We start from the raw sequence: 22,970 nt of genomic DNA, 5'->3' as shown, positions 1-22,970 counted from the left end.
CATTTATTGGGAGAACAGAGTTTCAGACTATTTGGCCTCAACAAATTATTTTCCTAACCTGCAAAATACTGATATTGTTACCCAACTAAAAGCAGGGCTGTGCTGCTCAAGCAAATTATTTGAAAAATACCTTGAGACCCTCAGACAAAAGTTTTAATCCAACTATAAAATAGCATAATAAAACTTATAAAACATAATGACACAGTCAGCTTAAACCTACTCCTTGTAATGTGATTTACATAATCCCTGCAAACTCATTTCTCGGTTATTAAGCTCCATTTCTATACTATAATCTCTCCGACTGAAAAGTCCAAGAGCTAAATGATTTTCCAGTTGCTGATGCTATCTCCTATATTGTTTTAGATGAGATGAAAATACAGAAAAACCCTCTTAAAAGCTACAGAAAATTACAAAATTCAAATGTTTATAATTATTTTCTTTAATTTTCTTTCATGCCTACAATACTTCAAGGCCTTTATTCCAGAATGTAATAATACCAGAACAAGTCCATCCCCAGTTCTGAGTTTCCATTTGAAATAAAGATATACAATTATTTCTGAGCACAAACTATGCTGCTATGAAGATCAGAAAGAATATACACAAAGGAGAAAGAGGGGACACAAAGAGAATGAAAGAGCAAGAAAGAGGAAATCTCATCCAAGACTGATACCTCACTCTTCCTTATGTGTTTTTTCTTTAATTTGAACTTTAAATATTACAAATTATAATCTTCTGTCTGAGAGCTAAGAAGTATTTCTTGTCAGAATCTCAACAGTCAATATGCTTGGGAATAGTATCTTATTTTTTTTTCTGTAGAGTAATTTTAAAATCAGCGTATAATTGCCCATAAAAGAGAAAACCTCAAAGTATACCTTTGTACTATAACACTTAAGTCACATATCCTTCAACTTATTATTGTAATTAATCCCCACAACACACACCGTACACCTTTTATGACATATATCCTTCAAATTATTACTGCAATTAATCCCCACAACAATGGTACAACCAATATATTTTATAATGCTATTCTTTGTAAATCCTGTAAACATTATTCCATTTACATGCTTCTGTGTGCCAAGTAGGTAAGTGTGGGAAATTGTACATAAAGAATTTATTTCTCTAAAATTTGTAGTTTGGTCTGACAAAGGTCTCTTTGCTAGAGAAATCATGTTTCTAATCTTAGAAAAGTGTATTTAATGTCCAACTGTCATTCTTCTCTTTTTTATCCCCACTATATTCTGTTTATTTACCACATCATTATCCTTGTGGCTTTCAAGCCCCTGCATTTCACTGTAACTATGTAGCTCCAATTTTATTTTCAAAGTGTTTACTTCTGTCTTTATTCTGCCAGTGAAGTCTACCCACTCAGTTTCATATTGTGCCTCTATGCCTACTTGCTTTCAGGCTGACCTTTATGCACAGAAATTTTTTCACTATTCCACTGTTTTATATAATATTTTACTCTGCACTGAGATCACCAAATTTTGAGCTTAGCAAAACAAATGTTCATCAGGAAGCATGGTATTACACTTCCACCATTTGCCTACAGGATAAAGCTCATTTGCAAAACTCCCGGGAAATCTTTTACTTGTTTCAGGTATCTTTTTGATACCTGAAAACACCCCAACCTATGAATTCTTTCTACCATTGCAAAAGCACCTATAAATATTGTATTGGGTTATCTAAAAGTACAAAGTGTTTTGTCACAGCTGAAGCTGTAGCAGAGCAGGGATATGCAGTCCCACAAATGCTCTCTGCACGTCAAGGTACAAATACCCAGGCTTTAAGTAAATTAATTATGATTCAAGTCCCAGTAAACTGTCCTTCCTGGGAGTGCCAATAAACTTGCTGGCATCTAAAGTATGTACTTCACGGGCTGACCTTTTCAGCACATTATTTATTTTTCAGGTGTGGATGCTTAATCGCACTTTAAAATGTGCTAATGTAATTGAAATCTGAGTCCTGCTGTTACAAATAAGCACCAGCTGAGAACTCTCTCAAAACACAAAATGAACTGCTTATTTCCACGGTTTGGATTCAAACCCCTGACCAAATGACTCAGGGTAGCATAATTCTGCAGTGACAATTTCCTAAGTCATACTCGCAATTTACAAATTAGTTTTGAAACTGAGGATTTATCCCAATTGTAACAACCCAGATGAAATCTGACAAATAATATTTTAATAACGAAAAAAATGTGATTTCAATAACCTTTTGAAATAAGAAAAAACATTTAGAAAAGGAAAAATACCTACCCACAGATTGTTTTCATAGTAGAAAGCATCTAGGAGCTTGACAATATTAGGATGATCACAAGATGCTAAAATATCAATCTCCACCATGTAATCTTCAAGTTCTTCTTCTGATTTAGTATCTATCACCTTTGCAGCAGCCAGAACTTTTGTTTCTTTATTCTGAGCCTGTAAAAGAAAAGTCATAGCAAACATATACATGAATTTCACCAGAAAACTGGCACCAGCAAAAAAAACTGAAATAAAGCAACTCTCTTGACACTTTGTACAATTTTCCTGTCTCTAGTTTCCTCCTCTACAAGAAGAAAACACCTGCATATTAAAGAGGAGATAAAATCTAGTAGAAAAACAGTTTAATAACTTTTCTCAATGCCAAGAAACAATGAAAGACAAGAATGTAAAAATACTTAATTCTCATCACATTTTTTAAACCATCATCAACAGCTCAGGATAATTGCTGCCTTACTAAGACAAAGTTTTGTGCTGCTCCTCAAACACCATCTATTAAAAAGTGGCAAAGAGAACAAAGGAGTCTCTACCCTCTGTTTCTGCCCTTCTGACTCTCCCCACGTTGTGGCAGCACCGCTGTTCCCAAAGCCAAGCAAAGAACCAGATCCTCCCCCAGGAAGCAGCAGGGGCTGTATGCAGGCTCCCAGCTTAAAGAGTTGCCATCATTAGTTTGGGCATTTTGCTCCCTTTGCTTCAGCTGCCTGGGAGGACTCCCAGGGATGGGATTCCTGGAAGTTGGGGCACTGCAGATGCTGCCGGCCTCTACCTCACTACTGACCCACACACCAGGACCTGCTGCTGCTGCAGTGATATGGACAACTACACAACAAGTAAAACAAGCAAAGGGAAAACAAGACTTTGGGTATCCAAGGAAAAGAAAAGGCATTTCTGCTGTGCATTTAAATATTCTTTGTCTTTTTTCAAACATAAGAAATTACAGACAAGTCGGGTGACTCATTTCAACAGCAAAACATTTCAGAAACCAGGAAATACTTATTAACAGAACACTGCTGAAACCTAATCACAAAAAAATATACACACTAACAATTCTCTCATAAGTTATGTTTGAAGGAATGTTCAATTCCAAGCTGCAGCAAGCTTTAAACAAAAAAGTGTATTTTTCGCAAGCCACCATAAAAACACTATTTTGTCAAGTAGTGACATTTCCAGTGGTTACCTCTGAATAAAGGAAGTGCAGGACTGAAGTCGACTTCACCCACTGCATGTGAAGACCATGAGGCAAAGTCCTACATTTACTCCACTGAGTTTTTGACTTTCAAATTAAATTAAATGGCATGGAGGGACACAAGTTCTCTCCAAAGTAGTAAAAGACAAGGACCTACAAGGGGAATTCCAACTTCTGATGTGAAGCATCACAAGATGGTTCATCCTGTCCCTGCTGGTGTGGATTGTTCACGGCCCCAAACCTATTTAGGATGATCCCAGGACAGGACACAGCAAAAATCTCAAAACCTGATCTTTGTCACCTAACGACTTTATACCAATATAGACAAAAGCTGGTATCAGACAGCAAATAAGAATTCTTAAGAATAATTCTGAAGGTCTAAATATTATTACTTGCACAGTTATAAATAATTCTCTCAATGTGGTAAAAGATAATAAAATATTTAAAGATAAACATTTATATTAACATTCAGTAAAGCAGCAGTAACAGCAAAACACTTGTAAAGCGTAGTCCCAGCTGATTCATCTCATGTTGAGGGTAAAGGTTTTCCATTACATTTCTTTTTATCTCAATATTCTTTCCAAAACAAAAACTAACCAAATCTTCCCAACCTCAATATTTGCCCTCCCATGTTTAACAACAAAGATAAGGAATCTGTATAACACGATTTGGAAACCAACTACTGAGAAGTTTTCCAACACACATTCTAATAATAAAAAGGAAAAGGTCTGCTTAGTAACGCAAACAACATTTGTTTTGGTTTCATGCTTTGTAGCAAGAATGAAAGACCAACCTTCCTATTCTAGAGCTGCACTGTAAATGAAATACAAAAAGTGAAACAGATGTCTGACCACAACAGAATTAAACTAGGTACCTTTACATGTGCAGAAAAATGGTTTTTAAAGCCCTTTTCTAAAGAACTCAAATTCTAACTATAAATGTACTTCTTTGAAGCACGCACGGCCACACATTCTGCACTGCACTCTAACAGATACTTTAAAAAGTAAAGCTGAAATTAACTTTTACATGAATTTGCTTACAAACTATAAAATGGCAATAACATTTTGTTTAAATAAAACCATCTACATCAGGTAACAGATGTTGCTGCTTCCAGATTCCCTTTCACCTTTGAGCAAGAAAGGCATTGCTAACTTAGTGTGAATGATTAAATGCTCAGGAGTTTTATAGCATATATTGGTTTTTCCTACTGACAGAACACTTTGTATTTTGATTTTCCCCAGATCCTTTTGCTTTCAGTAACTAGAAATCTACTCTAAGTAAGCTTCTATGATTTCTTCCTTCTGGTAGCTCTACTAAAACACCTCATTACAAACCATGAATTATTATAGAGACAGTGTGGTTATCTTTATGAGCATCTTAACAATTATAAACAAAACAGATGTTTGCCTTTGTTGTGACTTAAAATAGTAATTTTTTTTTTAAGTCTAGATCCAGACTTTTTTCCCAGCTCTTAAGAGAAAAAAGCTTTAAAATTAGCAGATTTCCACTGGGTATTTCTAAGGACTGATGAAACATTTTAAGTGTACATCGAATTACACGTGAAAAAAAATTATATCTTTTAAAGTTCTTTTTGAATAAGGCATTAGTCATCCCCACCCCACAATGCACTCTATAAAAAATACCCATCTATTTGACTTACTGTAAGTAATGTGCTCTTTTGAACTGTGTAGGAAAGGATTTTACTGTTCATGCACAAGGTTTATGAATCACTGTACTGTACAGTGAAAAAAACCTCTTTGGATTAGGAGGAACAAAAAGCACTTGCAACTTCGTGTGGGCATGTTTGTTTTTTTTAAACTTTGGCTCAAGTCTTTCTTTTTCCACAAAACGTAATCCAAAGGTCAGAGCCAGAGCAGAAATAATTGTGTAGACACAGTCTTGATTTGCACATGGAAATTCTGCATTTGGGTACACCAACACCTAAAGTCAACCTGCTATTTATGTTACAGGACATATTTTAAAAGGGCAGAACTTCTGAGTAGCTGTAGCCCAGCAGTTTCTTCCTATGTTTTAGCTCTCAACTACTAATTCAATTTATTCCAAATGCTCTGCTTAAATACATTTGTTTCTGCGTCTATGATTAAGTGACTTAATCCTCAGTCCTATGCTAAGAAATCCAAACTGGCATTTTCAATGGTTATGTGCAGACAAGGAAGAAAGGGCTAGAAGGATTCATTAACAAAATTTGATCTTTTCAAAAGATACATACATAATAGATGAAAACCAAATTGGAATAACTCATTCCGAGATCTGACTAATGCAAGATGACATGGATATTATTGACTGTCACTTGCAACAACACAAAAATACTGCAATCCTTTCAGTAAAACTCCTATTTGGATTATGTACTGAAGGTTACTACAGCAAACATTTTAATTTAAGGAGAGAGAAAGCACAGGGAAATAACCAGCTGTACGTTACAGCATGGTTCTTGCAATGGATGGCACAGTCTTGACAGCTGTCAACGCACAGAAAAACACACTTAATTCTAAGGTAAATACTTTGAAATAGATGGATTGCAGGCTTGTACAGAATAAATCATCTTAAAAATTACACCTTGCAAATGAATTTGTCAGAACCTACATCCCTTACACTGGAATGACAATGTATATCTAATGCACAAAAGCATTGCAGAAATCCAAAAACATCTCAAGAAAGAAGAATAACATTCCACACAAAAGCAGGGCCTACAAGTACGTGAAATTAGTGACTCCTCCCTAACAATGCTGGATTTTTGCATGGTATCATATAACGAAATGTAAGTTGTAGAGGCAGAAGCTTTGTGAAGAGACTGACAGCAGAATATTAAAAGGTAGTTTACTATCTGGGCAGTAGGCCAAGAACTTGCATATTCCCAGCCCTGGACAGCAGGGAGAGCAGAGCTACTGCTCCAGAGTAATAGGATTACAGCTCAGAGATAACACATAGCCTTTCATCTTCTGATGACCAATATGAAGTTTCAGCCTTGCTTGTGAGGAGCTGTTTCAGTTTCCAAAACAATTCCTTCCCAACTGTGCATCTCCTCTGCAATGCAGCTTTAAAAATTAAACCAATATTTACAACTGAAAAAAAGCTAAGTACATCCTTCATCTCTTGTTCAACCAGCCAGGAACAAAGCTGAGATACGAGAGAGAAAAATGTTCATCACCTTTCCTCTTGATGCCTGATTTCTTGTGAGATGTTACATAACCCCACTGCATGTTTTGCAGGCAGCAAAACAAATCAATTAAGAAGCTTTTCCTTTTTGACTCATTCTTCTCAACAAAACTGTATAGTCATAATCATGGATCATCAAAGTTGTCAAAAGGGGAAAAATACACACATCCCTATTCAGTAAAATATGTTTTTCTCACATAAAAATTTCCACTTTTGTGTAAAATTGGGATTGTCAGATCTAGCTCCACATAAATTTTCTGACAGTGCCTGGGTAATCAGTACTGAAAAGCTGGTTTTGTACAACACATAGCCAGGAGCTGTTTCTCTGAGCTACCGCAAAACAGAGATTTCAATCTTTCTTAGAACATATGAATTAATGAAAAAAAAATTGCTCATTTTAAATTTTGGCAGCTCTATCAAATAAAATTATAAGCAGTAGTGTGGCCTACTGAAACAACTACAGCGGACTTTTGTTTTTTTCTAAGTTTCTTATACCACATTTAAAACTGTCCTATACATTTTGAAACTAAAAATATCCTGCATGATTGACCAGTATGAAGCGTTCAAACTGCTTTTCAAAAAGATGGAAAGGTCTTCTTTATCAGTGAATTTCAGAAAAGAAGTCTACCTTAGTCAGATAAAAGGAAGCATTAATCTAACACTAAATGTTAAAAATGCAATTAAAAGTATCAGTTTGAATTCAAGAGCAAATAGCTACCCTTGCAATATTAAACCACAATTTTAACAACAAATCACAAGTTCAGCCAATGAAGAAGACAAGAACCTCCAGAGATTTCTGGAAATTAAAATGAGTCAGTAATTTCAAAGAAGTTGTTTTTTGCAAGAATCTTCACAGCATGATGTTTGAAAACGCAGTAGTAATAAATTTTTAAAAAGGAGATAATTTCAATTTTTTGTTCAATTATAGATATGCTTGGCCCAAGGAATTAAAAACCAGCTAACTTCAGTTATACCTGCTGAAACTTGTTGAAATGATGGTTACAGAAGATCTATTCAAAAGATAATGAAAGGACAGTATCTCCCAAAGAAGATGGTACACCCTTGAACTACAGCTGATCAGCCAAACATTTTCCCAGCCTGCACAATGTATCACAGCTACCCTACTGTATAGTTTCTTCTACTCAGAAAGAAGTTCATTAAATTCAGTTTCCCTGTTTAATGCCAGGGGAGGAAAAAAAAAAAAAAAAAAAAAGGCTGAAATAGAAATACAGATAAAAGTGCCTCTATTTCCTACAAGCAAATGCTATTCCTACCAAAGGGGAGGCCAGGGTTCAACCCCAACTGCTGAAGCATCTTTATGATCCTGTGGTCTGGTGCTGCCTTTGTGGCTAAGCTCGTTTGGGAGCTGTTTCCATGACAACCTCACTCTTTTAACATTATCCTTGTACTTCGTACTTACTGTGGTTCTTCTGCTTCCTCCACAGTTGGTTTCTGAGGATTCCACAAGTTATTTTTGGGAGTGGTATGAAATATAATTTTGATGTTTAACCTCATGTTTTCCGCTAAGTATTCTCATTAATTGTGTGGTATTTTGTGTACCAGCTAAGCAGAGTTCCCATCCTGACTGCACATGCTTTGTGCCACTGCTGAAATTAGAAGGAATATTTACATTCATCTTTAAAAAGTACATGAACTGAACTGGCAAATGCATGTAAAATAACTGAAATTATCCTTTAGAGTAAACTTAACAGAGGAGAAGATACCAGATTTCAGCATAATTCTTATTTAAGCAAATATATTTAAAACTAATTAAATGATAAGAAAAAAATTGCAAAGTACTGGTAAGAAGAAAACAGCTATGCTGTTCTATAATAACACATCTTATTTTCCCATCTCTTGCTATATGATGGCTTTCATAAAAGCAACAGGGAAAACCAGATGACAATATTAGGAAAACATTTGTAACTAAAGCATTATGTGGTATCAGAGGTGTATGTTCAAAGGAGTGGTATTTTTTCCCTAAATTCAGTTACAATAACTCTACATCCTACTTGCTAAAGCAGCATTAAAACACACAATACTGCATTACAGTCAACTCCTAAACTTGAGAAGGGGGAGGTGTGACAAATTGAGATTTATCCCCACAGTGCTAAGCTGCTTTGCTAGTATCTTTCCTCTGCAGAGGACAGTAACAGTTGCTGGCAGAGGTTCTCAGTTTTATCCAGCAGAAATGTCAGACCCAAACTAACTTAAAACCTCCCAGGAAGACATAACACAGTGGATGCTCATCTTGGATTACAAACATCTTACAGTTATTTACTTGGTTTTGTGTCATTAGGAAAAAAATAACATAATGCTTAATGCTTACCTATTTATTTTAGTGACTACAACTTAAAATTCAGTCTATTCCAATGACAAACACACCTTTATTCCAAATGACATAATTAGGAGTGCTTCCAAGAAACAATGTTATCAAGAAATAATTTTTAATCAAACCATAATTATTAACTTAAGCTGCTCACTAGAATTAAGACAAACAACAAGTCAGAGTTGAAAATGTGTACAGAATGTTTTTTATCAGAAAATTATCCCACTGTCAGATTGAGAATTTTATTATTTGCTTTTGATAATTTTACGATTTGTCTGAACATAGGAATGAAAAACACGCCAAGTCCTTCACCTGGAAAGTTTTTGTTACAATCTTGCTTGTTAATCACTTAACATCTGTAATGAGCTTTAGCTCACTGGAGCTCAGAGCCAGCGTTACTTCTGCTAAACCCTTTTCCCAAGGAGACATTTGGAGCTGTAAAAGCTCAATTCTACACACAGAGACACCATTGAGTCTTCTGGCTTCGTGTAGCACCAAGTCATTTTGTTTACTCACACTTTGCAGATAGAACATCCACAGACGTACATCCTTTTTTTCTTTTGTCTGGTTTTTTTCTCATGAGTGGCTCAGTCAATTCACAATTCCTCAGAGTTAAGTTACAAAACAAAACTGGGATCTGCCAAGAGTTTTTCAGCCAGATCAGATGCAAGATGGCTAAAGCTGTTTGCTGACCCAGCACAGCCATTCATTATGACAAAAAAAGAAAAAAGCAGTACATCTGACTTGAGCATGGCAAATTCTGTCCTTCCTAACTGGATATCAACAAGTCAACAAAATAATAAAGAAAGAAAGATGACAACTTCTTGGGGCTTTAAGAACCCTTCAACAAAGGCCCTCTGACATGTTACTAGGGAAACTACACAATCATAGAAATGCAATGTGGCACAGTCATTAAGTTAAAAAAACTTGCTGTCAAAAAAGTAAATAATATTATTAAAAACTCTACATTTCATCTAGCAGAAGGAAGGCATTAAAAGACCTGTGCTAAGACAATTTATTTTATGTATTTATTGCAGAAGATGACAACCTATAACAGATGCAACTTAACTGTCATTTAAAGTGTAAACATCTTCCTAGCTCAGGTATATGGCCAATTTGAGAAAAGGTTCTGTATAATTTGATACTGCAATGTGAGCCATATTCAAATTTCACAATCAGCACAGCTAAACAGCCAGAGGGGATAAGAATCAATTAAACAAGATGAATGAAGCATCATCACCCTTTTTCATTCTTTGCCCTCCTAAAATGAACAATGCAGAATACTTCATATGTTTTGAGGGAAAAATACAAACTATATAGGCAGTTTAAGATTCAGTGTTTTACAAAGAGATACAGTTGTAGCAGAGGGAAAGGAAATGAGACAATACAGGAATACCACACTGAAACTGGCAACAGCTCTTGCAAAACTATCAAAGCATATATTTGGTTGCTTCATGAATACTCTAGTCTGTTAAAATGAAACTTCCTCTATTTTGGAAGGAGTAAAAGAAAGAAGTAGAGTAGCTTTAGAAAGTTTTAACTAAAAAAGCTGTATATCATTATCCCTCACTTTTAAGCAAAAAATCGTTACAGAAACTAATTCATATTCTATTTATAGTATTAATATTTTAATAAAATTTAGAATTCTAGAAGGGAGTCATTGGTTCCTTACATACACATCTCTAAGGCAATCTAACAGAAACCAACTGCAAAGACAGCAACAACAACAAAGAAATCAACAGTTTAGCAGTGTCATTCAGCACTCTGTAATGTAAACAAGTCATTTTCAACTCAGTCCTACTATAATAAACTTTATTGATTAAAAAATCCACTCTGCTGGTATATGCTATTTAATGCTTGTACAGTCTATGACTTGCCAGTAGTTTCTCTTGGGTTGTAAATCCTGACCCTAAAGTTACACAGCACCTGACAAGCATCAAATGAAATTTCAAAAGGTGCCTCACACACTTTAGATGAGCTGGCCTCCTTTGTGCTGCAAGTAGGATATCTCAAGAGATGAGAAAGAGCCTTCTCAATAAACATTTGGTCTTCCTTGACAACTGGCTATTCAAGTACCACAAAAATAGCATCCTGGGTTCTGTAAATGAACTTCATTCATATTCAACACAGTAGCAGAATATGTTGCTTTCTGATGCTCCCTTTAAGATTAACTGTTTGGTTTGTTGGAGTTTTTTAATTGTTGAATTTAAACAACTAACCGATTATGAAAATTGACTACTCTGAGAAACTATATAAACGCAAATCCTATTACTTCTCAACAGATTTCAAAGGAAATTTTAATTTAGAAGCATGCTGCTGATGATATTTTTCAAACTCTCATGTTTTATGCACTGGCTGTTTGACATTTAACTGATTTGTGTAATTTGCTCAGAATTTACCTAGAATGCTACTGATAAACACAAATGGTCATGGGAATCATTGCATTACTTGATAAAATTATTTTCAAAACATCCAGATAAACAAATCAAGACAAAATGCTTCAAGTCTTTGAAAAGCTCAATGCACAATATATGCAAAAGAAAACCCACTGCTTTACTCAGACATTTACAACTAACAAACTTTTATCAATATATTGTTTTCATGTAATGTTGGAACATTGTTCTTCCTCTGACAGAACTGTTGAGAGTCACAGTAACATTAAACAGTTAAGCACACGAGATGTTCAGGAGGAAGTGCTGTTCTTGCCTCATAACAGTGTGGCAATGTTACTGTCCATGGAATTATGGAAGATTTATTTTGTCCATGTCCCCAAGAAGTGATGTTGCATGGCTCTTAGGAGTAGGTCTTGTTAAGGGAAAACCACCTCATCTCTTTATTCTTCTTCTCCCTTTCTCTCATGTTTATTTTTTTAATTTATTATTAGACTGGAAGCTTTTTGAAGCAAAGGACTATTTTTTGTTGTATATTTGTACAGTGAAAGGGAATGAAGAATTCCATTCCCTTTGAACAATTATCAAAGCCACTTCTTGCTTCAAAACCCTACTCACTCTGAAATTTAATTCAATTTCTGTACTGTCCTCATGCGAGGTAGATTTAACGCAAAATAAGAAGTCTAATAAAATTTTCAATCTTTTCTAGCAGTCATTGAGAACACCTGAACTGAAACCGGGATCATAGGCTTAGAGTTAATTTGCAGCTAAAGACATGCCTACATAACAAAATGCACCTAGCATGGATATCAGTGGTGTTAAGGGGCAGAACCACTGGCTGATAAAAACACCACCAGCATTTCCCTCGAGTACCTTTTTATTAGCAGCTGCTAACAGCAAAAGGCTCCAACAGGAACAAGTCTATTTTTTCTTTTGTCCTGACAAAAAGCATTCATCTGACATACCTTAACAACTCCAGAATAATAGTATGCCACCGTTTTACAGCTACTGAAGCCAACACTGACACTGTCCTGCCAATTTCCCCTTAACATTAGCAGCGTCACTTGTCTGGCCCTCTCGTGAGCTGGTCTGGGCAGCCAAGAAGATTACATGGACAATCAGCTTTTGCGTGGCTTAGTTCCTTGAACCAGATCAACATGGGGTTGGCAAGCACCAGGCCTGTCACAAGGAAGGATGTGGGAAGGACAATACACTGCCAGAACCCTGCCTGCATTGACCTGCACCGTCGGAAACCGCTGTGGAAAAGGGTCATGGTAAGATCCTGACACTCATCATTTCAGTGTCACTCCTGTACTTACAAAATGCAAGACTTTGAACAGCAATGTGTTGTTGACTGTTTCACTTAGTAAATATCACAGTTCCACACTGTTTTAGTGTTTTTAAGGGATTCAGAATAATCTTCTTTATATTGCATTGGCTAAAAGTGATGTCGGGCCACTAAAAGCCACAAATTTACAACAGCATCAACAAACACTGAAACAGACACCACAAATAGTTCAGGAAACAGTCTATACATGAGCTCCTTTTATATTTCATTTGTAAGTGCTAAGACCAGTGTGTGGGTTTCTTGTTTGTTTTTATTCAAATGCAACATGCAAAATCAACAACAAGTTTACTGGGTTCTTAAGCTGGCCAGAACACCTGTATTTGCTGCCAAGACACAGTGTGAAGTTCCTGCTACAGCCAAGAGCAAAGGAGACATTGTCAGGTACCCCAGCTATCCCTGTCAATAAGAAACATTTGTCAGTATTATTTAAATAGTGTTTTTAAGCTTTCACACTTTCCTTCCCAGAGAGATGAAAAACAGCAGATAGGTTACTTTTAAACTTGGTTAGTACATCTCCACTAATAGCAAAAACTAGCTGGAAAGAGTGAAAGAGTAAAAAAGCTTGGCTTAACTCTGAGAGTATCCTTTTCTCCACATTACTGGGATGATTTCAGTTTGTTTCGAGGATAATTCTTGTTCAAACTATTCTCACTGTATTTCCCCATGATGATCACAGCTCACGGTGTGCTGCAGCTGCACAGACCTGAGCTCCTGACTCTTGACCATCCAGCAATAAAAACCAGATCTGTTTGCCTGAATGGTGAACTGAAACACTTGTGGCATCCACAGAAGTTAAGAAAATAAGAGAATGAGAAGGACAATCAAAATTATTAAAGGGTCAGGCAGTTGTCTTATAATAAGCAGACTAAAAAGGTTGGGCTTCTTCAATTGAAACAGGAAACACTGAAGGTGGGGCAGGAACATGACTGAACTTTACAAAATAAAAAAAACGCAGCACATGAATTGAATAAATCCTGATTGAGACAATGGTTGTGAAGGAGATGAGGGTTTTAATTTTTGCTGAGGCACTCAACATTTCTCCATTAAGGTTTTGCTGCCTTTTGGTTACAAAGGCATTAACTCTTCTCCTGACAAAATACTATTTAGAAATACAAGTGAAAAGTTTTCTCCTATAATGCACAATCTAGATGCATTAGAGAAAACCTTTGTTTTTGAAGTCTTGCCAAGTTATTACACTATCACTGACAAAGTTACAGTAACTTTCCTCAGAAGACTTTCCGAATCACAGCTATGACTAAACATTTCTAGAGACAAAACCCAGTTCCTTAAAGTTCTCCTTAAACAAGGAAGTCTCAGATCTAAAACATCATTCAAAGAGATATGAAGGAAGCAAAGGTTCAGTATTCTCCCAACTCATTACTAAATTAGATGGATTAAAACCCAATTCTGCCTTAGGATGGTGATTCACCATTGCTTCCATACCAAGTAAACCAGTTGTGATCTAGGCACAACTTCAGTTCTGAGGTAATGGCTCCCCCACAAAAAACTTCACTTTCTGTTCACCCACTCATTTTGTATAAGTGCATTATTGCAACTTCAAAAGAACTCTTCCTGAAAATAATAAACTTTATTTATTCATGATGGCATCCTTCATTTTCAAATTCTCTGAAACAACAGACAAATTTTCAGGATAGACACTTGAATGTAACAGTCCTCTGGAGAAGCAAGAGATTTAGCAAATTTTAAACCCTAATCAATAAATTGATTTGACTGTTGCAGTGTGCTCTTACTTTTTCACTTCTTCATGTTCTTCTCCACAGAAAATTAAGTCAAATTTAAAAATCATATCATAGAATACCATGCCTCAGCTAGTCAGACTATTCTTAAAGCTACATTTTGTGTGGAACTTGATTCAAGCATGAGTCTAGGTGTGAGCAATTTCTTGCTCTAGGCTATAGGCAATCACCTAACCAGAAAATGTCTAAAAAAATATAAACATGAAAGGTAGAGAAGAAATACTTTGTGTCTCACTCTTAACTTCCAAATCACCATTCATGCTTAGCTGCCTTACATTAACCCCTCTATATACACACATGCAATCCCATATCATAAAATACTGAAAAATCCAGTCTTAAACCAAAATAGTTAAAAAAAAAAAAAAAAAGGTAAATCTCTGACTTTAATATTGTAACTTGCTTTTACATACATTGAGAATTCCTTCAAGAAACACCATATTCTCCTAAAGGCAAGTATGGTAGTTTAAGCAGGTGAATGAAGTATTAAAAGAATCTTACATTACCGTTTCATTGCAATTTTTTTTGCTTTAGGTAAATCTTCTAGTGCGGATACCTCAATTGGTTTGTGTCATGAATGTAGAGCATATTCAACAGAAAATCTGAAATGCCAGTGGAAAATTAACATTTCCAGTAAAGCCTTCATTTTCTGTTGAAGCATGAATACCATTACAAAGTGGTTTGAGGTAGCCTACTAGCTTTTATTGAATATTACTTGGACAATTTTTATTGCCTGACATCCTTCAAACACATTCCACACGTACTGGGTCTTCTTTCTCTCTAAAAAAAAAATTCCTTCCCATTTGTGAGTGGAGAAACTGTGTTTCCACATAACATATTTGAGATATAGCCGAGACTTAAAATTTCTTTCAAGCATTCCATACTGTAATCATGTTATAAAGTCATTAAATATGAACTAGGGGGGATATTTTATATGGTTTTGGACAAAAATTGTAAAACATCACATTTTTTTACTTTGTTATTAAATCAATCTGCTTTCTGTGCTATTAATTCAGTCTGCTTTGTTTTCTCTCTGCAAATTTCATGGCTTTTCCATCACTAAACATAGAAAACTGGAACAATCCAAACAGTATCAAAAGAAAAGATAGCACAAGCATTGTAGTTGAGTAATTTGGCAGCTACTGTAAAATAAAGCAATAGGCAAAAGAGGTAAGACAGTATGATTTTGTCAACTCCATGTACAATCTGAATATAATTAAAGGTTATTGGGGAAGCACAAAGAAGCAAAGACTGAAAAAGTATTTATAAATGACACACCAGCCACCAGGGTCTCAAGGAATGTATTTAAAATCTCAGATCAGTGAGTTTAATTACAGACTCCTCTTGAACACAGACGCAACTGTCATTGAAGGAAAATGATGTTTACAATCTCAAGAGATTCTCAAAATATGGGTCATGGCCCATGAAACATGGAATTCATAAGTGCATTCAATTTAAACAATGACAAAAAAAAAATCCCAAACTGGAGAGATACAAGTCCAACAAATTATTTCTATATTGTTTACAGGGTGGTCAAAACTGGAATTTGAATCATTAACAAAAGAAACTTTTCAACTATTGCTCTGCAACACTGACACACACTCCTACTTGGAGAATTGTATTTCTGTAGGACCCTGCCAAGGATAAAAGGTTTAACCATATTGTCTACAAAATCATTAACAAACCCCAAAAAACCAATAAATTCCCCCCCAAAACCCATAGCAGAATTATTTAATTAAATGGACTGCATGTGACTTAAGAGAGAATAATTATTTCACCAAGTCAGAATAGCTTAAAGAAGCTTCATTCTGTAATCTATTTGACTTGAAACAGTCACATTTAGCTTATGCTTGAAATCTGAAGTTTTACTTTCCAGACAAGAAAACACAAGCCAAACAGTTACACAAACAGTTAGCTAAGAAACATGATATATCAGATGACATGAAAAAAAAACAAAAGGGGACTTAATAAACATGAATAAAATTAAATAATTATTTCCTATTTACTTGGAGTTTTTAACAGTTTACTTTACTATGCTCACACCTTGGAAAAGATGACTGCCTTACCAAGAACTGATCATAAGCATTCTATAATTATCCTCCACAAACTTGGCTGCAGTTTTAGTTCCAAATGCAACAGACAATACATTACTCATAAGTTAAGTATTGTGATGCTGATTTCAAGCCAAGTGATGCGAATATGTCCAAAAAGTGAGAGACACGTGCTATGCTCCTTGCCAATATTGCCTTGCTACAGGCAAAAAGGAAAAGTAAGTAACGAGTAGCCATTTCAGTCAAGAAAGTTATCTCAGTCTACAATCCACAGATGACTTTCTGGCACTACCATTTCCTCAGAAAACTTAGCTGCAGTGACTATAGGTGTAAAGAGCTCTGTAAAGCTTTCCCTTGACAGATTTCACAGAGTTTAAAACAGCAATACTGCCTTTTCCTTATCTGGAATCTTCTAATCAGGCTAAAACTTTGATAGTGTGAAAATAAAGATAACATTGTAGGGCAAGTCACCAAGGTGATCAGCAAGATTACAATCGTTTGCCTTCTATGAACTGTCACCCATCTTTTTTCATCATTTGCAGCAGCCCTACCATAGCCAGGCTACTTTTACAGAGATTACTCTTCACAGCAAGCTTTAAGTAAAGTTCTAGTTCCATTTTATTTAGGCTAACTATTTAAAATGCCATATTGGCACCTTATACATTACTCTCTTGAGAGTAAATCAGCTCTCATATCTCCTGCATCTACTAATGCCTCAATGGCTAAACAAAGCTACATAGCACTTAAGAGAATATTATTAATTCAGATCTCCTGAGGGCAACTGCACCATTTTATCGCTCCAGTTTAATGAGAGGTCAACTTACACAGTCAATTATGAATAGAAATATATTAGAAGAAAACATATTTGGTATAGTAAACAACTTTAATCAAAACTGCCAAGAGTTCTACACTACTGATTCATTCTTCTCTATTGAACTTCAATTTAAAATATTTTCACCTGCTATTTCTTTCCAGGTCTGGGCTTATGGCAGTCACATATGAAACTTATTTGTGAAACACCATGTTTGACTGGAAACTTTCAAATATTATTTTATATTCCAACTAGTAACAAACATGTAGGACTTCAGACAAACTCAAGCAAATTCTTCCCCGGGAACTATATCATTCATAAAGGAATGTCTGCAAAGTTTCCACAGCTCTACCAAATTCTTCTGAAGAATTAGTGGAACTAATGACACCACATAAGTAAAAAGATGAAAAGTAGAAAAAACAAAGCCTATCTGTGCTTAGATATTAAATAAGTGGTCAAAATCTGTTCCTGGGATTCCTTGATGTAAAAGATATCCACCCTAGGAAGCAGCATGATACATTACTATCATCTGGATAACTTCAAGTTAAAACATCCAACTGCAGGAATTTAGAACAATGTGCTGTAAGACCAAAGAAATTAGAGAGTATAAATTCTCCTTGCTCTGTCCTTAATTTGTTTATAGGTCAGACTAATTAATGCATTTTCTGAGATTAGAAAATAAGTTATTATGTTAGTGGTACACAAAAAAGTACTTCTAAACAGCTACCAGCAGCCAGTTCATATTTAAACATTAAAAGGAATTAAGAACACATAATCATTAAATTATATAATTGGTCCAGTCTTATTAAATCACTACTTAAAAATTCTATTTGTTTCTACCTGATGTAGAAGACTAAAGGCAAAACCAAGCTGTCCTGTAAGTCATATAATATAGGTACATTATAGATAAGAGGGTTTCAAATGCAGATACAAAAGCTTAAGTTAAATTAAGCAAATGGATCACTGGACTTGAAGAAACGCTGCTGTCATAAGTCCACTATGACCAACCAAAGATGAGCTGGTACTGGCCACTACTGCCAATAAGAGTAAATACGAACACTTAATACAGCTGTATTTTTCAGAAGATAATGCAATTGGGTAACGGTGTTCATCATGATTATGGTTATCAGCTTGCACAAAATTTGTTCTCTGACCCTAAAGAAAAAACAGATTTATTTTTTTTTTTAAACCAAGCACCAGTTAATTGCTCAGAGCTGGAAAACTTGTTGCTAGTAACTTCATATGAAGTTTTCATTTCATTTTCTAAACTCCTGTGAGAATTTTGTATACATAGTGCTTCCAACATGTTAGATTTAGTGTAATGAATGAGATACTATAAAGGGGCAGAACACTCTGGTTCAAACAAAGAAGTGTGAATGAAATCCAAAGCTAGACAAGTCCAAAGGATCCCCTAATAATAATTAAAATATATATACACTATATCCTATCTCTATATACACATACCATATAGAGATACTCTGTCTTATATTGTATAGTGTCACATATGTTTCACCTCTATAGAATCTGTTCCCACAGAAGACTTAAAATTAGTACATTTGTGCAGATGGTACCCATAATAATCATAATCATGGCCAAAAATACATTAATTTCCTGGAGTAGTATCCTCTAGTAAAGGGCTCAGAGATGACAACTACACTATGAAAATGCCTTTCTGTAATGTAAGTCCTCTCTATGAGTGTACAATATTCTTACTACCAAAAGAGGCTAGCAAATTTTACTGAAACATAGCCCCGAAACTTTATTTAAGGTTAACTGAGGAAGATATCTGCATTTTCATTAATGATGTTTATCTGTAGCAAGAAGGAGCCACAGATCACATCAGGCATTTGAAAGGTCTGTTTTCACATCATCTGAACATTTATTCCTGGGAATTCAGAAAGTAATTTAAAGCTGATGAAAGTCATTAACACACTGATCTACCTTAAAGCAAAGTTTACAATGTGCACAGAATTGTGATTTGACACAATGGGGTACTACAACACACAATACAGTAACATGATACAATAATGTAACTACTTTCTAAAGCAAATTGATTATAATTACAATAAGAGCCCATGTTTTTTCAGGGCACTTAACCTGATCAAACCAAGAGACGTTCCAAACTGTTCCTCTTGTTTTAGGGGTTTCCTGTGTCTGCCAAATTTCAAAGTTGCAATCAGCCTCCAGTGCTACTATTATGCATCTCCAGTGTCTGTCAGAACTCTAGAAGTCCATTCAGTAATTCTAAATAACCCATGAAAAGCACATAAAAGAGATTGGAAAAAAATTCTATCATCAGGAAACTCGAAATGCTTTTCAAGGGCCATCACCTGACACTGAAGTACTGCAAGGATCTATAAATTGTGAAAGGCCAGAAAACCACACCATTATTCATTAGCCAAGAGCAAAAAGAAAACAGCCTAAAAGTGGCCTCTTTGAAGAGCCTGAAAAGGGCCAGAATAAAAAGTCCTACACTGCTGTAAACCTTTTGCCATCGTTAATCCGCAATTATAGAGCTCCTCTGATCACAGGAGACTTGCAACATCAGTTGAAACAGAGTATCACTAAACATTACTTTGAGGTCCCTGAATACAAATGTATAAATTCTCAGAACTCAAAAAGCCTTAGAATGCTACAACTAACAGCTTCAAAGAAGATAAGCTCTTCTAGAAATCTGGCTAAAGTATAAATAAATAATTAAATAAGGCAAGATCCTTGTACTTGATTGAGAAGAAGAGGAACAGATCATAAGTTTTCAATGCCCTTAAGACTTCTGTACACAAAATTAATTATCACTGGACAGCATTTTTAAGTAAATAATTTAATCACTGAGGCTTCCCAGAACTGTCAGAATCATTTAGAGTTGGTTTTGAGTTTTTATTTAAATATTTGACACTTTGTTCAGAAGATCAGTTACACAACTAAACCAATTACTCCTCTATGGGAAACCATAGCATGTAACCAATCTAACCTACTTTTTAGAAATTCAAAGTATACAAAGACTTATTTATATGGCAATTCCATTTTAACATACATCTGCCAAAATGCTGTCACACACAGATCTCTAAGATCTTAAACAAAGGCAAATGTACTTTTGGCAAATGTAACTGAAGCTGGGGTGATGGGGAGGTTGGCAAATAAAACAAAATCCATTACACAAAATGAAAACCCCAACCCCCACACTTCCATTACCTAAAGACAAAGTCTTCAAGCATTCTTGAGAGCTTTGTTCTGGCTTATAGTTTTGAATTCAAAATTCGAGAAGGAATTGAATGTCTATTCCTGCAGCTTCTCATCTGAGGTGTATATCCATGCAAGAACAAGACAACACACCTTTCCTGCTTTCCACACTGTTTCTTGGGAAGCATGTTCAGGTGCAGGAACACAAGAACAGTTTGTATCTGTCTGTAAGTCTCCTTCTCAAACTAGATGGAAACAAAAAGAATGCTGATGAGCACATGCAGTAACCTACTACTTTTTTTTAAATGGGAAATTTTTTACCAGGAATGCCACCTCTTAATTCTCATAAGGGCCAACTCCAACAACTTGACCAGAGTAACCACATGTGGAATTCTGTCTGCGATCAATCTCAACAGTGAACTCTGTCATTTCAGCCAGAAATAAATCTCAAAGTGAAAAATTACACCCAAGTAGAAAACATTCTCCTGTCTGTGTACAGAGTACACTGAAATGCAAATTTCACCAGCTGCCTTGCTCAGACACCTTCCTGAACTACTATTACTAATACAGACATGCCTACAGATGAAGTGAGAGGAGGTTTGAGGATGGATGGGGAAGTGCACGTGGGGGAAGAGGAAAACACATTCAGTATTATATCTGAGGCATATATTCAGAAAATGGGAATCAAAGGAATAGGCAGCACAAATTAAAACTTTAATACTCTGCAAGTGCTGATAGAGATGCTATGTTTTTGTGGTGAGCAGGCTTTATGATAGAGCAACTTCAGACAGTCCCAGCATTTCAAAAAACCCTCCCAAAACTCTCATCTTCAAAAATGACATGAGAACCACCATCTAGACTGAGTATTACACCAGCATCTAAATAAACTAAATGCCCTTAATATAGAACATTGGCACAAATTCCTCGGGTGAAATGACCCCACCTAACATTCTGAACTTACTGTGGCACTTCTGCTCAAATTTACAAACAGGTGATACCACCACAGTACAATAGAACCTAAAATAATTTCCACCAAAAATAGAACAAGTTTCATGAGTACCCAGATTTCATAAACTCTCAAATGCAGTATTCTAAATATAAATGTTTCTTGACCGAATTAGCTCTCAGAAACACTGTAAACGCCATGCTATTTTTTCTTAGTCTCCAGAACCTGCTCCTGAGCTTCAGTTCATGTCAGTTCCCAGTTCCCTCATGCTTATCCATCAGGATGTTTTTTCCATGCTATCTGTAAACCAAACATGCAGCATTAACACCCTTTTTGGAAGAAGCAGTGTAGCTGAAGATTTGCCTGAAAGCTAAAGTCTTGTCAAACACTAGCAGGGTTGTATCTATGTCATTGTAGTCTACTTGGCTCGATAAATTCTAGATAAGCATCCTTAAAAACCCTACTTGTATCAGTACACTTAGAGATTTAAAGAGCAAACAACTGAGAGAAGTTAGGAGGTCTAACACAGGAATTCCGCCACACAGGAAAAGCCAAGAGAACAGAGCTATTTAATTCAACTCCACATGGAACAAGATGGGAGAGTGCCCATTAAAGAGACGACAACCTTGCCCTGTACTCTACACACGAGGCACAGAAGCCAGTTTTACTGTTCATAGGGCAGGAAAATAAATAAATAAATAAATAAATAAATAAATAAATAAATAAACCAACACAAAACATGGACTTCAGATCTAAGAAAAGGCAGTCTTTGTAAGGTGAGGAGCCATACTGTACACGAGTCCCAGAAAAACCCAAAACACGGAGAAGTGAGCAATCCAGCAGCGGGCAGGGTGGAGCAGAGGGCGGGACAATGACCTAATAGGTCTTTTCTATCTTTAGTTTCACGAGGCTCCGTGGCCAGGAGGCGCCGGGATCCCCCCGCAGCCCCCGGCCGAGCTCCCCCGAGCTCAGGCTGCCGGCAGGAGCGCCGAGGTGCGGGAGCCGCAGACGGGGAGCCCGAGGCGGCGCCGGGGGCCGAGCAGCGCTCCCAGTCATTTCCCAGCCATGAGCAACCCCGCGACCCGCGCTGCCCGCCTTACCTTGAACACTTTGCCGAAAGCCCCATCGCCCAGCTCTCCAATAATCTCCCAGAACTCCTCCGGGTTCAGATCCCTCTTGACGTGCTCGTATTGTTTCTTCTTCTTCTCGCCGCCCAGCTTGAAGATCTTGCGAAAGTTGAAGAAGGACATTTTGGCCGGGGCCGGGGCGGGCGGCGGTGCCCCCTCAGCCGGCCGGGGCCGCCTGGCCGGGCGCGATTCCCACGCCGAGACCCAAGTCTTGGCGCGGCCCGGGAGGCGCCGTCACCGCCGGGCGCTGAGGGAGACAACAGCCCGCGGAGCCCCGGGCCGGGCCGGGCTGGCGCCGCTCTCTCTCCCTGCCGGGCTCGGCGGCCCCTACTCGGCCGGGCCGGGCACCATCGCGGCAGCAACAAGTGCCGGGCTCGCTGCTCGGGACGGGCGGCGGAGCCGGAGGA

At 36.7% G+C, this 22,970-nt stretch overlaps 1 protein-coding gene across 3 annotated transcripts in view; it reads right to left on the bottom strand.

Moving 5' to 3' along the window:
• SLK (STE20 like kinase) overlaps positions 1–22,796 on the bottom strand; it is a 49,820-nt gene extending 27,024 nt beyond the window's left edge. The window contains exons 1-2 of one of the 3 annotated variants that reach the window (XM_083866175.1): positions 22,537–22,796; positions 2,259–2,423 (exon numbers count right to left, since the gene is read on the bottom strand). In XM_083866175.1, the coding sequence (XP_083722301.1) occupies positions 2,259–2,423; positions 22,537–22,686 (315 nt within the window). In that variant the 5' untranslated portion in view covers positions 22,687–22,796. The remainder of the gene's footprint in view (positions 1–2,258; positions 2,424–22,536) is intronic. The other 2 variants (XM_083866174.1, XM_083866176.1) reach the window with 2 other exon arrangements.
• Between the last annotated feature and the right edge of the window lie 174 nt (positions 22,797–22,970).

The sequence above is a fragment of the Zosterops lateralis genome (genome assembly GCF_965231275.1).
Source record: "Zosterops lateralis genome assembly, chromosome: 8".
Classification (NCBI taxonomy): domain Eukaryota; kingdom Metazoa; phylum Chordata; class Aves; order Passeriformes; family Zosteropidae; genus Zosterops; species Zosterops lateralis.
This window is presented reverse-complemented; position numbering and strand designations above follow the sequence as displayed.